General features: G+C 45.5%; 2 protein-coding genes across 2 annotated transcripts; one reads left to right on the top strand and one right to left on the bottom strand.

Annotated features, from left to right (window-relative positions):
- Positions 1-2,157: 2,157 nt before the first annotated feature.
- Positions 2,158-4,073, top strand: LOC116577302 (C-C motif chemokine 3). The gene is made up of 3 exons (XM_032320318.1): positions 2,158-2,343; positions 3,064-3,178; positions 3,555-4,073. The coding sequence occupies exons 1-3, from the start codon at positions 2,268-2,270 to the stop codon at positions 3,643-3,645; spliced, it is 282 nt and encodes a 93-aa protein (XP_032176209.1). The 5' UTR covers positions 2,158-2,267; the 3' UTR covers positions 3,646-4,073.
- Positions 4,074-6,356: 2,283 nt separating this feature from the next.
- On the bottom strand, positions 6,357-7,207 carry LOC116577307 (probable protein BRICK1). Its single transcript, XM_032320324.1, has 3 exons — positions 6,924-7,207; positions 6,861-6,866; positions 6,357-6,810 (listed from the first exon to the last, which is right to left on the bottom strand). The coding sequence occupies exon 1, from the start codon at positions 7,192-7,194 to the stop codon at positions 6,967-6,969; it is 228 nt and encodes a 75-aa protein (XP_032176215.1). The 5' UTR covers positions 7,195-7,207; the 3' UTR covers positions 6,357-6,810; positions 6,861-6,866; positions 6,924-6,966.
- Positions 7,208-17,310: the final 10,103 nt, after the last annotated feature.

Raw genomic sequence — 17,310 nt, 5'->3', positions numbered from 1 at the left:
GCATTAGCAATCCTAGAGATGGGATGAAAAGAGGGCACATGTATTTCGTTTGTTTAAGATTTTATTTATTTATTTGTCAGAGAGAGGGAGAGAGAGAGAACAGGCAGGGGGAGCAGCAGGCAGAAGGAGAAGCAGGTTCCCCACTGAGAAAGGAGCCCAATGTGGGACTCGATCCCAGGACCCTGTGATCACAACCTGAGCCCAAGGCAGATGCTTAACCAACTGAGCCACCCAGGCATCCCGAGCCCATGTGTGTTAAGAGCAGGACTTGTAGGCACACAGGAAGGAGAGAATTCCTAAGGTGTGACCTCACTTTGCTTATGTCTTACTCTCACCATTGTTCTAGCCCCTTCTGGGGGACTTCAAAACCCTCCTGATTTGACCCCAGTCTAATTCCTTGTCCCTGTTTGCTCCGCCACAATACAGCTACACTAAACTTCTTGCTCCTCCCTCTGAACTGGCAAGTCCACACCTGTGACTGTACCAGCTGGACCTCTTACTGTTACGCCCCCCATGTATATGTGTTCGAATCCTGTGTACCTTCCAAGACCCAAGCAAAGTTCCTTCCTTTCTGTGATGTCTTCCCCAGACTCTCCTGAGGGAGGTCATTTCTCCCTCCTCCTGGTGCTGTGAACCTCCATTAATTTTTCTCCTAGGAATCTGGGCACTTTCTGCTAAATGCTATAGTTGCCTGTTTATATACTCTACCTGCTCCTATCAGACTGAGAGCATCTAGAGGACAAAGGCCAACTGTGCATTAGGTTTATTAATTATGTAATAATAGAATAATAAAAGATAGAAAAGAAAAAAACATGTCGATTTGCCTGAAAAGGAGACCTTTTCACCCTACTGAAATTATGACTGGAAAAGAATATGAAAACTGCTTTGAATTTGTCAAAATTTATGTAAATATCACACAGGTTCTTAAAAGAGTTCAGAGAAATGGAAATCAAAACTTCATGTTAACAAAGACCATTGGACAGAAATGTCAGTATATCAAAAATTTCTTTCAAACTAACAACTTTCCAAAGGGTGATACTGTAAATGTTTTAGAACAAAATGGGTTCATAAATTGATAGGCTGACCAGGAAAGTAATATATTCTCACTTTAGGGGAAAAAAAGTCTAGAAAAGGGGGAAAACAAAAAATTAATTATCCATAGACCATAGACACAAATATAGCTATTGTTGGTGCTTTGGGACATTTATTCCCAATGCTTTTTGTTTTTCCCGTTCCTAGTGTTTACATCTATATCCCATATATACACATGGTTATAGTATTTGTCGTACATGTATGGCTACACATACATACACATATTTGTATAATTCTTCATCTTGCACAATTTTTCATCTTACCTTTTTATAACTGATGTTATGATATATTTACGCCATTTCACTTCACTCAGTTTAATGAATGAAGCAAACAATCCAGCGTTTACTTTATCCTCCCCTCATAGAGGAGAATTTGGGTTTTCTCGTTTTAGAAGCATGAGCGATGCTACGTCAGATGTCTTTATGTTTAAAGATGCCTCTGTGTTCGGGTTTATTTCTTTAGAACTCCTTCCTAGAAATGCCTTTTCTAGGCTACAGGGTATATTTTTAGACTCCTGACATCTGAACACCCACATCTCCTGTGCTTTCTGATCCTCATCCAATGTTAACCCAGAACCTCTAGTCACCCGGTGACTGTCTAATGACAGGACAAGAAATGGAGATGTGCTATGCTTCCAGGTCCCCCAGAGAGAATTCCCCAGGTCAGTGCCTTGCATCCGAGGCAGGTGTGTGGCACCCTCTGCATGACCCCCCTCCCTGCCCCGCAGCAGAGGAAGCACAGAAGTCTCAGCTCTGTGGGAAGGACAGGGCTGGCGAGCTCACGTATAGATCAGTTCTTATGGGAAAAGCCTGCCTAAGAATAGCCTCGGGTCAACACATAGCCCTCTCCTCCCGCTCACGGGGGGAAACCATTTCCTCACAAGAAACCAGAACAAGTCATGAGTTTCGGGCTGAAACTTAGAGCTCGGAGAAGCTATTCTTGGATATCCTGAACCCCTGTGGTCCCCTAGGACCCTGAGTTGTGAAATACTCAGCGTGACACCACTGTGCTTAAAAATTTCCCTCCACACCCCCGGATTCCAGTTCCCCTTCCACCAGGGCGGCTATAAAGAGCAGGGGAGATCTGCTCACACTCCAGCAGGACGGAGGCAGCAGCCAGTGCCCAGGCCCACCCCACGGACAAACGAGCCCACACGCCGTACCCTGCTGAGCAACATGAAGGTTCCCGGGGCTGCCCTCGCCGTCCTCCTCTGCACCATGGCCCTCTGCAGCCAGGTCTTCTCTGCACCATGTGAGTCTCTGTTGTTGTTACAACTGTCCCCACTCCCTGTCCCCATAATCGGACCACTCCTCTTTCTGTCTTCGGCCTTGGGAGCCCCCAAGAGAAAAAAAGGGAGCTTCTCAAAGGGCTTGAAAACTGTGGCATTTCTTTTCAAGACTTTTACTTTCGTCTTTATACAGGAGTTTTAGCTGCTCCAGTCCCCAGATCTGAGAGCTAGGGGGAGGTAGGAGAGTTGGAGTTCCATTTTACAGGTGGCAAAATAGGGACCCTAAGCAAATGAGTTTGTGAGAGGCAAGATCCAAGCCTGGTGACCTCTCTCAGTGGGGTCATCCTTCCCCTCACTCCCTGGAGGTCTCCCCAGGGCTCTGTCCCTTGGATGTCATAAGAAAGACATCCAAGGTTTCTCTTTTGCTGGGGCATGACTCCTTGAGCCAGACAAAACTTCCAGAGAGAGAGGAAAAAAGTCTGCTTGGATGTTTAGATCACATCAAGAAAGTCTGCCCACGACAAAGAGTCAAGGGCAAAGAAGGACCCAGACAGAAACCAGAACAGAGACAGGCACACTTCTAGGCAAAGACACCCAGCACTTTCCAGCGATCCTGTCTGCCGGCCCGTACCCAGAGCGACCCTGGCTTCCTCTGAGTCTTCCTCATCCTCTCAGAGATCCAACCTCAGATCTGACTTTTCCTTCTGAACTGTGACTCAGGCTCATTCTCTCTCCTCTTCCAGTTGGTGCGGACACCCCAACCGCCTGCTGCTTCTCCTACGTCTCCAAGCAGATTACACGCAAGTTCATAGTCGACTATTTTGAGACCAGCAGCCAATGCTCCAAGCCTGGTGTTATGTAAGTGCCAGTCTTCCTGCCTGCCTCTGGGGGAGATGGGGAGGGTCTGGAGTGGGGGCAGCACCCGAGGGCACAGACTGGCCAGGGGCGCCATCCTGGAATGGCATGTGGGACCCAGGTTTCTGAGGTGTGACCTGACCTGGCCAGGGACGTGCGAGGTCAGGGAGGGTTGGCCCAGCCCAGAGGGAAGGGAGGGAGAAAGGAGGTGGCAGCAGGATCCCTTGGGAGGAGGCGGTGGTGGTGAGACAGTGAGAGGAGGTCTCTAGACCGAGACGGGCAGAGGGTCCAGGGCAGAGGGTGGGGTGAGGGGCTACAGCGGGCCCCGAGTTCCGCTGCTGGATTCCTCAGTAAATAACCCTTCCACCCCTCTCCGCAGTTTCCAGACCAGAAAAGGCCGCCAGCTCTGTGCCGACCCCACTGAGGACTGGGTCCAGGAGTACGTGACCGACCTGGAGCTGAATGCCTGAGTGGCCCGGAAGCTTTGAGAACCCAGTGACCTCAGTGGGCTGCCTGGAGAGCAGAGGTCCGAGCCTTGGAAACACCCCTACAACCTCCACAGCTACCTCTTCTGCGGGCTGGTTGTTGCCAAACAGCCACACTCTGGGACTCTTTCTAACTTAAATTCCAATTTATTTATACTATTTAATTTTTGTTATTTATGTTCAATGTCATTCTCTGGGACCGTGTGCTCCGAGAGACCCCAAGATACCTTCCTCGCCGCCCTCCCCTGCTCCCCTCACTTGCACTGTGATTGGTGATGACTGCGTGACTGTCGTCATTTTTTCTAGGCAGAAGTGGCACCCGAGCCACCAGACGGTGTACGTGTATGAGATGTTTCTGTTCAGTGCTGTGTTCAGCCCTGAGAAATAATAAAGATGGTCTTTTGAAAAGGAAACTGGCATTGAGTTTGGTTTCATTTGTCTGGAAAATCAGAATCGCTGGTCAAAAGGAAGAATAGGTAAAAAACAGGCAGATGCGAAATGGAGGGAAATTGGGATTTCTGGGTCACCGACATCATGAATACTTAATAAATGAAATCATAACATACGTATTTGGGAAAATTCACTATGTTGATGGATATTATTAAGAAGAGTATTAGGGCACCTGGGTGGCTCAGTGGGTTAAGCCTCTGCCTCAGGCTCAGGTCATGATCCCAGGATCCCAAGATCAAGCCCCACATCAGGCTCTCTGCTCAGCAGGGAGCCTGCTTCCTCCTCTCTCTGCCTGCTTCTCTGCCTACTCTCTCTCTGTCAAATGAATAAATAAAATCTTTTTAAAAAATGAAAAAAATCTAAAAAAGAAGAGTATTCATAGTGCATATTGGTCATAAATGAAGCGTTCTTAATGACAATTGCTAACATATTTGAGACCTACTCCAGGCTGAGTCCTTTTTAAGCAGGGTTCATTTGATCCTTACAATGAAACAGTACAGTTTAAATACCACTAATATCCTCGTGTGATACAAGAGTAAACTCTAGCCGGGCTCAGAGAGGTTAAGCAACTTGGCCAAGAGCATACACCAAGTAAATGGTACAACTACGTTCCAAAACTAGACTTTGATATAACTACACACTCACTCTTAAACTAGCAAAGTTATATCCCAAACACCATCCAGCTGTTCTCAAATCGTAAGCAATGATTGTTTAAGACACTTATATCAGAAGGGTCTGGGTGGCTAAGTTAGTTAAGCCCCCCTTTGGCTCAGGTCATGATCTCAGGGTCCTGGGATCGAGTCCCACGTGGATTTCTTTGCTCAGTGGGGAGTCTGCTTCTTCTTCCTCTGCCCCACTCTCTCTTGCTCACTCTCTCTCAAATAAAATATTAAAAAAAAAAGATACTCATATCAGAATCTTCAAGTGTGGACCTGGGAATTGGTAGTTCTACGGACCTTATCATATGTTCCCCAGGCACGTTGACAGCTGAGAACCATGGAAATAGCATGACTCCCCACTCCTTTCCAAATTCAGTGCTTTTCTGTACAGAGGAACAGGGATATTGTACCTTATTTCCGAATAATCCGTGCTCCACAAAGTAAATGCCTAACATTACAGGAGTACAGCCCACATTTGGGGCGTGTAGGTTTATACTCTAAGCCTGTTTCTGGGCTAACTGTAAAAGCTGAGCTAGTTAATAGGTGGGTTGCCAGTCACAGTTTTCTTTTCTTTTCTTTTTAAGATTTTATTTATTTATCTGACAGAGAGAGATCACAAGCAGGCAGAGAGGCAGGCAGAGAGAGAGGAGGAAGCAGGCTCCCTGCCGAGCAGAGAGCCCGATGCGGGGCTTGATCCCAGGACCCTGAGATCATGACCCAAGCCGAAGGCAGCGGCTTAACCCACTGAACCACCCAGGCGCCCACCAGTCACAGTTTTAACAATAAGGAATGTACACTGAGCCAGAGTCCTTTCTGCAGAAGACAAGTTAAAAAGACTCGTGGAAAAACTGAACGTATTCATTTTTGTGAGCCATGATTATTTCATTCAACTTAGAATAATCTAATTTTTTTATCCAAAATTGGTGCAGAATTGTATTGCTCAAACTCCTTAGCGTATAATTAAAAGCTGCTATGAAGCAAAACATTAAAAGGCCCGTAGCATTAGACCTAGATAGCATGTGCCCTAATTCCATGTCTAGGAATGTGTCTTGCAGCAGCCCTACTAAAGGACAAGAATATGTACGCACAAGGATATTCTTTGTAGCACAGTCTGTGAATAGCAAGCTAATGGAAACAACTGTCAGCAAAGGACTAAGTCAGTAGAGGACTGAGATGCCTGTCCATGGAAAATTCTGCAATCAGTAAAAAGAAAAACACACACATATTTATGGAAAGTATGCATCATATTATGTGCAAAGGTTGCATGTGCTTACATCTAATATAGGCATTGCTACTCTACTCGCATGATACAGAATGTATGTATAGAATAATATTCCTTTTGGTTTATATATATTGGTTTTGGTTTATATATATTTATATATATTTATATATGTATGTATAGAATAATGTTCCTTTTAGTTTATATATATTGGTTTTGGCTTATATATATTTATATATTTATATTTATAATTTATATTTATATATAATTATATATAATATATTATATATCATATATATTTTATATATATATCATTTTTGTGAGCCATGATTATTTCATTCAGCTTAGAATAATTTAATTTTTTTTTTAAGTTGAGGAGTTTATTAGGGAAATATGAGAGGCAAAGATACCCCAAGTGACAGAAAGAAAATTCTGAACATGTCCCTTCAAGCCAAGTGGGGGCCTGGAAGGACAAGAAACTGGTGGGTTAGCAACAACATTCTCTGGCGGCCACCTTGCCAGGGCATAAGTGTCTTGGCCAGGACTGCCTCCCAAACCCCACCAAAGGTGAAAAGGAGACAAAGACTGTTTCCAGAATCAATGCAGAGGCAATGAGAGCTGTAAGAAAAGTCTGAGAGAAAGAGAGGTGGGGAGGACCTTAACAGAGTCCCAGGCGTCTGGCTCTGAGCGCCTCATACATTGACAGATAGTTCTACAAAATGTTACTTCAAAGATAAAATGCCTAATGTTGGTTCCAAGAGCTTCCCTGGATGTCTTCCCACATGCCACATCACACACCGACGTACATGGCAGAACCCAAAGGCCACACTTTTGAAAAAAAAAAAATAATAAAAACCAAAAACAAGAATAAGCCCTGTTGCTCTTTAAGGAGAGAGGAAGGAGCTGAGGCTGCTGGGGCCTTTCCCACGTCGGCCTGCGTTCCATGAAGCAACTTCCCAGCAGCAGCATGGCATAGCTCTAGGTGAGGGTCTCACCTTTTGTCACCCGCGCTTCAATGTACTCTATTCTCCGTTCGAGGGCTGTCAATTTCTCGTTTAGTGTTGCAAGTCTTGAACGACAAGACATATCGAATGAGTTGAGAAAGTCCGCGATTTTCTTGATGCTGCTGGTGATGACCTCAATGTATTCTCGGTTCGCCCAGTCCTGGTGAATCTCCCGCTGCACCGGATCCTCTTGACCCGCCATGGTTGCCGCCAGACGACGAACTAGAATAATTTAATTTTTAATCCAAAATTGGATATAACATATATATTTTATCCAATATATATAATATATATATTTATATGTATTTATTATATATTAAATACATAAATATATAAATATTAAATATGTATTATATATTTTTATTTTTATACATTTATGTATTTATTTATATGTATAGATATATATATATAAATTCACAAGGGCAAACATTTGGCAAAGATACCTGTCAAGTAGCTAGCTGTGGTTTCTTAGAGGAAATGAATATTATTACTTATTTTTTAGTAATGGACACTCCACCTTTTTATTTTCTGCACTTCTCTTTTATTTAATCTTTAACAAGGATGCATCGTTCTCTCATGTGACCCTATGCTTTGATGGGTGATCCTCCATCCACTGGAATAACTCTCTAGTGATCCTGAGTTGACACAGAAAATAGAGCTTGCCATGGCCAGTCCTAACAGTCTTTCTTGATGCCATCATGGCTTTCATATAGAGAGGGTAATGTGACAAACAAGTCATTTGCCAGAGACTTCCATCTCTCTCTCTCTCTCTCACACACATACACACACACACTCACCTCCTCTCAGGCAACATTTTACAATCCCCTTCCACTCCGAGGAGCCCCACTCCCCTAACACCATTACCCCCCACACCCATGATAAGTGTGTAGACACCACCAGGAGAATGGGAGGAATAGTCGTTGTTCCCAAAGAAGCAATGGAACGGTCACCATTTCTTCACTGTTGGTGTCCAGCCTCTTTAGACCAAACAACAACAACAACAACAACAACAACAACAACAACTGCTTATTTACAGTGAATGATTTCTCAAGGTCCCGTGACCCAGAGTCAAAGGAGAAGCTTAACCAGGCGCAGCCTTCCCTAAACACAAGCACCGTGAACAGCGTAAACAGAACAAGGACTCCCGTGCTGGAAAGGGGAGAATGGCAATAGCATTGCTAATCAGCCTGTGGGGCACTGCAGAGTCCGAGACATGGCTGAGACCCTCGGTCAGCCTCTCTGCTGGACCTCCCTGGGCAATGTCCTCCCCGGACTCCTCTGAGATATGAATGGGGGAGGAGCCCTTCTCTGGGGGCTGCCCACTCCTGTCCATGTGAGCTAGGAGCCCGGGCTTTGCCTTGAGTGTTGAGCAATCAACAGCCATTTCTGGCTGGTCTTGTGGTTTCTTCAGCAATTAACACCCTTCTAACGATAGGTTTCTCATCTCTCTGCTTCTGATCAGTTCCATGCGTCATCTACAAGTAGAGAACAGAAAGCTTGTCCAGTCGTATATTTTGCATGTTAACTGGGGGGGGTGGGAATGCGAGCTCCCCAGCACAGACCTCAGTCCCACAGCCACCCCTACACCTCTGCCTCGACGTCGCCCCTGCAGAAGTGTGGCAATGCATGGAAATGATGAATAACTGATACCTCGCCCCAAGCCACGTCCTCCCTGCACCTTCACACAGAGCTGACTGTCCTTGTTAGAGATAAACATTTCATCGGAGAAGGTGGGGAGTGAGGGTGAGGGGTGCAGTTAGACCCCCGCTTTATCTCCTGTGCAGTTCCCCACCTCCCTGCCTCTGCTTGCACTAACTTTAGCTTCAAGGAGAAAATTCTGCATATGCAGCCCTTAGAGACTGCAAAGGTCTGGCTCTTAGCTGGTGGGTTGGAAGAGCCTTTCTTAGCAAAGATGAGTTGTTTCCTTTTCTGATTTCAGATAAGGCCATTTCCAAGTAGTCTAAACTCTCCTAGAGGACCTCACTGATGGATGCAAGAAGTAGCTTTTCTATTCCAATATTTAGACTCTTCCCTATCAAATTCCTCAATGTTGCAGATTTAGCACTTGGCACAGGGCCTTTAGCACCAAGAGACAGTAGGGCCCAGTCCAACCACGTTAGCTTGTTCTCAAGAGGCAGTCTCCAGACAGCATGAGTACCACCTGGGAACATAGTAAAAATGCAAATCCTAAGCAACCCCTTCTCTTCCTTTTAGGGGGTGAAGCCCAGCCATCTGTTTTCACAAGGCTCCAGGTAATACTGATGCACACAAAGTTTAAATAGCACTGCATTTAATGAGGTCCTTGGCAAACTTCCTCCTACTTCTTCAGGTCAGCCGATCCCACGCTTCATTTGGGGGCTGTTACTATTCACAGACCCTCTACCTCCGCCCAGACCAGGTCTCTGCATTTCTCAGGATGCTGGTGGTTTGGGGGGAGTGGAGGGGACCCGGAAACAAACAAACTAACCTAACTCAGAGATGCTTGAATAAATGAGCCTTGTAGCAACATGGACGGGACTGGAAGAGATTATGCTAAATGAAATAAGTCAAGCAGAGAGAGTCAATTATCATAGGGTTTCACTTATTTGTGGAGCATAACAAATAGCATGGAGGACAAGAGGAGTTAGAGAGGAGAAGGGAGTTGAGGGAAATTGGAAGGGGAGGTGAACCAAGAGAGACTATGGACTCTGAAAAACAACCTGAGGGTTTCGAAGGGGTGGGGGTGTGGGAGGTTGGGGTACCAGGTGGTGGGTATTAAGGAGGGCATGTATTGCATGGAGCACTGGGTGTGGTGCAAAAACAATGAATACTGTTACACTGAAAAGATATAAAATAAATAATTTTTTTTTTTTAAATGAGCCTTGTGGCCCCAAGGCTGAAGGGTACTGGCTCCAGGGAAGGCTGCATGTGGAAGCCCCATGGCAACCCCCGAGTCCTGTTTGCTTCCCTGACTTCGGTCCATGCCAGAGCCCCAGGATGGCTGCTGGCACCTTCCAAAGTCACATGAATCCTTGCTCGCTGTCTGCAGGCAGAGAGCCTGTGTCCCCGTTGAAGAAAATCACTAGGTTCTTTTGGATTTGACTGACCCCTAAGTCAGAAACCCAGTTCCTAACCAGTCACTGTGGCTTTAGGGATGCGTTCCATGGATTTGCTTAAGCCACTCAAGGCGCATACCTGGATCTGTGATAGATGAACGTCACATAATCTTAAAGCCTGAGAATCATGGGGAAGAGAGGCTTCCCAAGGGAAATGTGGGTTTCTGGTACCAGGAGGGATGCCGGTCAGCAAAATACATGTTCGCTGTAATATGTTTGTCCTTTTCCAGTGGACTTTTTTCTTACTATCTGAAAGGCACTAATTCTTTGTAGGTGATAAATGCTCCATCTCCTTTGCTCTCTGGGTTAGAAACGGTTAGTCTTCCATCTTCCTGAATTACTTTATTTTTAGGAACACGCTGACTTGTATACTTCCTGTTGCCTTATAAATGACAATGACTCAAATTTGAGGCTAAAGAGACATGAAGCTCTTCATGGTGCTAAACCAACTTCCAAAAACTAAGGTTGCATCTCCACTCCAGGACATGCTAAGTGGGGTAGGACACAAGCGCCACAGACCCTGAAGCAGAAGACTGGGGACAGGGCAAAAAGCTGACACCCAGAACAATGAACCAACATTACAGAACTTGCCATAGTGAAGAAAATAGGAGAATTGGATGGACAAAGGCATAGATGACAGAGGACACCTCATACTTACTTCTTCTATTCCCCTTCCTTTCGGGGAACAGTATTTGCGAAAAAATATCATATGAAATTGACCACAACCCAACACATGGAGTGGGCCCTGATTAAGATAAAGGCAATTTGCATTTTGGGTTTTCCTTTTAACTTATCATAACATAAATATTTTCCATGACATTGCATTATTTGTAAAGCTTCCCAAATAGCAACTCGAGTGAAGATACCGTATTTTTTTCATTATTTTCTTACTGTAAGTAATTTAAATTGGGTAAGTTTAAATTGCTATCAATATGCCAGAGACATATTTTTTTCATATTTGAATTCATCTACATAGGAAATAGATTCCTAGTCATGGATTATCAAGGTCAAAGGCAAAGGTAATTTAAAGTTCTTTATGTGCGTTAGTGCCCATATCCAACATGTGTTTATGCTGTCTGCCTTGTACATTTGGGCCCTTGATGCATCTCTAGAATGAGTGGTGTCTGAAAGGCTGCCTGCACGCTCAGTCCCTCTTGCAGCCCAGTCTTTGCTATTACGACTCTGTCCATGTGGGTGCAATTTAAACTGGGTATGCTGGCCAGGACTCATGGCATCATTGCATGTCATGTCTATTAGTAAGAACAGCTATGGAATCATAAAGAAATTTTGGTTCTGCTGGGGGAAACTATGACTACATAGCTCTAATGAGAAGAACCCAGCTAAGTGTGGTCCCGGGATGACACCAACATCTCACCTCCTCTTGCTGGGGAAACCACTTCCCCATAAACAGCCCTAGTCAATTGAGCACTTGAACCATTCTTGCAAATACCCTATGCCTTGTGGTTACCCAAGACCCCTCTTGTATTTACAAGTCAACAAGGCGTCACTGTACTTACAAACTTCCTCTCTCCTCACCCTAAGTTTCCATCTCCCCAAGGTCCAGAGCACACCTGAAAAAAAAAAATAAGGGACCCCAGAAGAAAGCTGGCAAGAGCGAGTCTCATTCTGGCCCACCCTCTTGGGTCCCCACTATCCTCCTCACCATGGCTCTCTGTTCCCAGGCTGCCTTTCATGTGTCTCCTGCTGCCATTTCCTGTTGTTTTTCTGCTCTCAGACCACAATGCGAAGGTTCTATGGGTAGCCAAGTGAAATAGAGGGCTTCCCAAGGGCTTTTCAAAATGCCCTGCATTACCTGTTAAGGTGGCTATTCTTTCCAAAGGAGTTTTAGTATTCTAGTCTATGTACCTGGAGGGCAGGATGGGGACTTGTCTTACTTTGGGAAGGGGGACACTTTCAACAGGGGCAGAATCCAGCTTCAACAGCTTCCCAGGGATCAACCGAGTAATAAATTCACCCCAGTGCCAACTTACAGGTGATTTACAGAGAAAATCTCTCCTTTTCCCCCAATAGAACTGGAACAAGCACCAGACTGTTCCATCAGCTGCATTTCCTGCAGAGGGGAAATAGAGACCAAACTCAAGACTAGAGCAAAAGCCTGAGATAGAGGAAGTGGTCTGTCCAAGATGGCGCCATAGGAAAATCCGCCATAGGACCTCCACTCCTCCCCCAGATTCACAGAGTCTACTGTGACATGGGGAACAATTTGCTCTGGAAAAGACTGGAAAACTAGTGGAGCACCACCCCATGGAGGTAAGTTAGAAGACAGAGCAACAGCCTCACAATAACCTATGCCTTGTGGTTACCCAAGGCATCTCCCTCCCGCTCGCACACTGTGATGCTCAGTCAGGAGCTTCTCCTTGAGGAGCCAAGGGACCCTACCCCACAACAGACACCCCAACTGTTAAGAACTGCACCTGAGAGACAATCCCCAGACACCTGGCTTTGAAAACCAACGCGGTTCAAGTCCCCAAGACCCAAAGCCCTGAGAGAACTAGGAAACCTGGTGAAGCACTCAGACTGCAGGGCCTGTTGGGATTCTCTCCCAGACAGAGGGCCTTTCTTGTGCTCCACAGCAGCAGTATCTCTGGGAGGGGACCTTTTCACATATCTGGTGCTCCAGTTTTTGTGGTGCATTTCTGGGTCCCAGGGAACTGTAAGATCAGGGAGAGCAGCCTACCACTCCAGGGTACTGCACAAGCAGCGGCTGACACACAAGCCATCTCCCGGGGGAAGGCCTGTTTCCTGGCCCTGGAGGCTGACTGAGATCTTCTCCCTCAGGACACTGACAGGTCTTGCCCCACCCTCGACAACCAGGAGCTATCAGAAATAGAACAGGATGGGCGCCTGGGTGGCTCAGCAGGTTAAGCCTCTGCCTTCAGCTCAGGTCATGATCCCAGGGTCCTGGGATCGAGCCCCACATCGGGTTCTCTGCACAGCGGGGAGCCTGCTTCTTCCTCTCTCTCTGCCTGTCTCTCTGCCTACTTGTGATCTCTCTCTCTCTCTCTCTCTCTCTGTGTCAAATGAATAAGTAAAATCTTAAAAAAAAAAATAGAACAGGTTGCTTGGACAATCACCAGGGTTTGAGAGATACAGAGAGTTGGGGGTAAAGCTGAACTCCAAAGTTCTCCCTCAGAGCTGATAGGGGTAGCTGTTTCATTCAGTATGTAGAAACACGGAGTCAAGCAGAGCGAGGAGACAGAGGAACATGTCCCAAATGAAAGAACAAGATAAAAGCTAAGGGAAAAAATTAGAGCTCGAAGATTCTTACTATTGAACAATGCTATCTCTAGCCTCTTTCTTCTAATTTTATCATTAGGCAGAAGGAGCTGGTTCACTATCGTGATAAAAAATGACTCCAGCTCAGGCTGCTTCTTTCCTCGTAGTACACAAAGGCCCCCAAGGATCTGCTGCTTTTTCTATGTCCTCCTGGCAGATTCCTAGCAACATGGTAGATGGCTATTATGAGACCAGCAGCCAGAGCTGGTCCTCTTGCCCATCTCTGGGGAGAGGCAGGACATGCAAAAATGGAGCCAGCAGGACTCTGTATAGGGAACAGCCTACAAAGGCATCACAGGTGGATGAGAGCCATTCTAGGAAACCCAGACCTTTGAGGTCTTATCCAGTGGCAGGACATAAGAAGAGACCATAGGGGTATTCTCTAACCTGGCCTGGGGCTTGGGAGCCAGGGGAGAGCTTCCCCAGGCACAGGGGAGACTTCCTGAGGAGACCCACCCACAACAGTCACTGAGGAAAGGTCTAGGAGTCTGAGGCTGGAGAAACAGTCCTGAGGAAGGAGGCGGACTCTGAGTTTCCTAAGACAAAGAGAATTCAGCCGGAGTAATGTGGGACCGGGAATTCTCCTGCTGATTCCTCAATTTTTATAATTCCATCCTTCTTCACAGCTTTCCAACCAAAGAGGCACGAGGTCTGTGTCAGCCCCACCCCTGGAGCCAAGGACATCATTGACCGGAGCTGAATCCCTGAGTGGCCTGGGAACAATAAGAAACTAGATACAATGAGGGAGCAGGGACCTGAGCCCAGGGAAGAATGTTCCTTCAACTCTTGAAGCTACCTGTGCTAGGTGCCGGTTATCAAGCTATTACACTCTGGGCCTCTTTCTGGATGTGAATTTAAACTTCTTTAGACTCATCTTTGTAATGTATTTCCACGCACTCTTGACTGCCTGCAGGGAGCGCTCCTACAGCACTCTCTTCACCACGCCCCAGCGCCCCTCCAATCACACAGTGGTTGGCACAAGCATGTAGGTGCTTATGCTCAGCATTTTCTAGGGGGAAATCATTTCAAAACCATCAACCAACAAATATTTATAGAATGTTATTTACCACTTCTGTGTTCAGCTGCATGAAATAATGGAATTTCTCAAAACCAAACCAGTCTTTTGGGTGCTTCTATGGGTTTTGTTTTATGATGAAGTCAGGATCTCCAGTTGGAAAAAATGATGGGGGGGGTGGTGGGCTAAGGGGCGAAGAGTAAGAAAATCTGAAAAGGGCAAGTCAGCAGAAAGGAAATGATGGTAATACCTGTCTCTACACATTCCTGAGAGCTAAAACACAAAGCATTAGCTTAGAAAACAGTGATGATGAAATATTACCTACCTAGCATATAGTGTATATACATTAACTATTTTCATTCTTTGTGTATATTCATGCATTTTCCCATGAACAAAATTATGCATTGTCCTTTCGATCCTAATAATTTCACCAAGGTTTCCATTTGGCAGAAGAGGAAATGTTGGCTCAGAGAAGTGAAACAACTTGCCCATGGTCAGGCAGCTAATAAATAATATAACGAAGATGTAAGCCTATGCCAGCATTTCTCAGTATTCCAGAACCACAAGGGATGATTGTTTAAAATGCTGGCAACAGAATTTCTTGGGTTTGGAGCTGGAGATCCAAACCCTCAAGTGATTTACATGCAGACAGAAGACCAAAAACCAGTGACTTCAGCAATAAGGACTTATCACTCGTTTCTTAATAAGGTGCATACAGCAATAGACATCTTGCCTGGATATTAGTTTCCTAGAATCCATGCTCCACAAAAGCAGTGGCTAACATAAGAGAAGAAAAAATAATCAGCCACTATATGCAACTGAGACTTCTGTTGTGAACACCAGATTTATTTATCAGACGGATTACCGAGATCACGGTTCACAAGCTATAGTTCTCAGAATAAATCCATTATGATTCAGTCTCATAAATAAAGTTTTATTCTGTTACACAGTGTCCGGGACTGCCTTCACTGGGTAGCTGCATCTGAGCCTGTATGTTTACAAAGCCAAAAACGTTTACTATCTGACCCTTTTAGAAAAATTTGCTGAAACCTGGCCTAGGTCATGTTTTTAAGTATAAGAAAGGAAGACTTAGTCAGGGTGTTTGTTGTAAAATTCAAAAGGGGGAAATCCAACATACTTATGAGAAATGCAAATGTTTAATCATTTTTTGATAAGGCATACTTCTTTTTTTTTTTTTAAAAGATTTTATTTATTTACTTGACAGAGAGAGAGATCACAAGTAGGCAGAGAGGCAGGCAGAGAGAGAGGAGGAAGCAGACTCCCCACCAAAGAGAGGGCCTGATGCGGGGCTTGATCCCAGGACCCCAGGATCATGACCTGAGCTGAAGGCAGAGGCTTTAACCCTCTGAGCCACCCAGGCGCCCCCCCCCTTTTTTTTTTTTCAAGATTTTATTTGTTAGAGTGCAAGCACAGGCAGACAGAGTGGCAGGCTAGAGGCAGAGGGAGAAGCAGGCTCCCTGCTGAGCAAGGAGCCCGAGGTGAGACTCGATCCCTGGATGCCAGGATCATGACCTGAGCCGAAGGCAGCCGCTTAACCAACTGAGCCACCCAGGCATCCCAGGCATACTTCTTTTTGTTTTAAACTAATTTTTAGTATCAAAAGTGGAATTTTGATCAGGTTTGTAGAGAGCAATAACCAGTTCCTATCAAAATGTTAAATGTACACACTCTTCATTCTAGGAATCCAGTGGAAAACTCAGTCCATGTAGTGGGAACACAGCTGCCTCCCAATACTCCTTTCTCTCCCCTATCCCCTTATCTCTTATCTCTCTCTCTCTCTCTGTGTATATCTGACTGTCTCATTCTCTGTCTCTCTCAGATCCTCTATCTACATAGTTCCCTGATGAACAATATTATTTGCTAACTCTCAGGGGAGAGTAATAAAGAGAGAGAGAGAGAGAGAGAAAAGAGAGAGGCCAACCTAGTGGGCTCCACCTTTGTGAAGGTAAGGTCATCACCTCTCCTCCTCTTGAAGCCCAGTGTAGGGGTCTCAAGAGGATAACTTGTAAATCCTGGAAGGTGCCTACTAGCAAAGTGACTCACTTTATAGTGGGGTGTCCTAGGATGAACTCTCATATTGAAGGGAAATTTGAAATTCAGAAGGAACCATGGTTTTTCATCATACTTGAGGACTAAGGATCCAAGGCTTTGGATCAAGCTTTGCTTGAAGCTAATCAACTTCTCGAAGCTTCACTTATGTGAGCGAACAGGTTCCCTTTATCCCTTAAGACAGCTTGAGTCAGCTTTTCTGGTACTACCACTCAAAGTATCCCTAACTGCAGTGCCCTGTGTACCACACCCCGCAGAGCAGAACCGGCTGAGGGCAGAAGCCTAGGCCAGTGAGTGAGGACGCCTCCTCCTAGTCTAACAGTCGGTTCCCTCCCTGGCCTGTTCTGTATTCTTACTAAGGCCATCTACTTAACAAGGTTGCATCAAAAAGGAAAATTCAGGATGTTGGAGACTGACTAATTCTTGCACAAATCATTAGGGCTCACTTTGAAATTGGCTTGTCTGATAGCAGAGAGGGGGGAAAATAGTTTCCTTAAGAGAAGCCCTCTTGAATTTGAGAGGCAGGGTTGGGGGGCATGGGGAGTGGGGAAGGAAAAAATGAAACAAGATGGGATTCGGAGGGAGACAAACCATAACAGACTCTTAATCTCAGGAAACAAACTGAGGGTTGCTGGGGGGAGGGAGGGAGGGAGAGGGTGGTTGGGCGATGGGCACTTGGGAGGGTATGCACTCCGGTGAGTGCTGTGAAGTGTGTAAGCCTGATGATTCACAGACCTGTACCCCCGGGGCAAATAATACATTTTATGTTAGTAAAAATAATTTTTTAAAAAAGGGAAGCCCTCTTTTTCTTGCTGCCTGCACACCAAGCTGGTTTGCACAG

Source organism: Mustela erminea, chromosome 18, assembly GCF_009829155.1.
Source record: "Mustela erminea isolate mMusErm1 chromosome 18, mMusErm1.Pri, whole genome shotgun sequence".
Taxonomy (NCBI): domain Eukaryota; kingdom Metazoa; phylum Chordata; class Mammalia; order Carnivora; family Mustelidae; genus Mustela; species Mustela erminea.
Note: the sequence above shows the minus strand (reverse complement) of the source record. Positions and strands in the feature narration are given on the sequence as shown.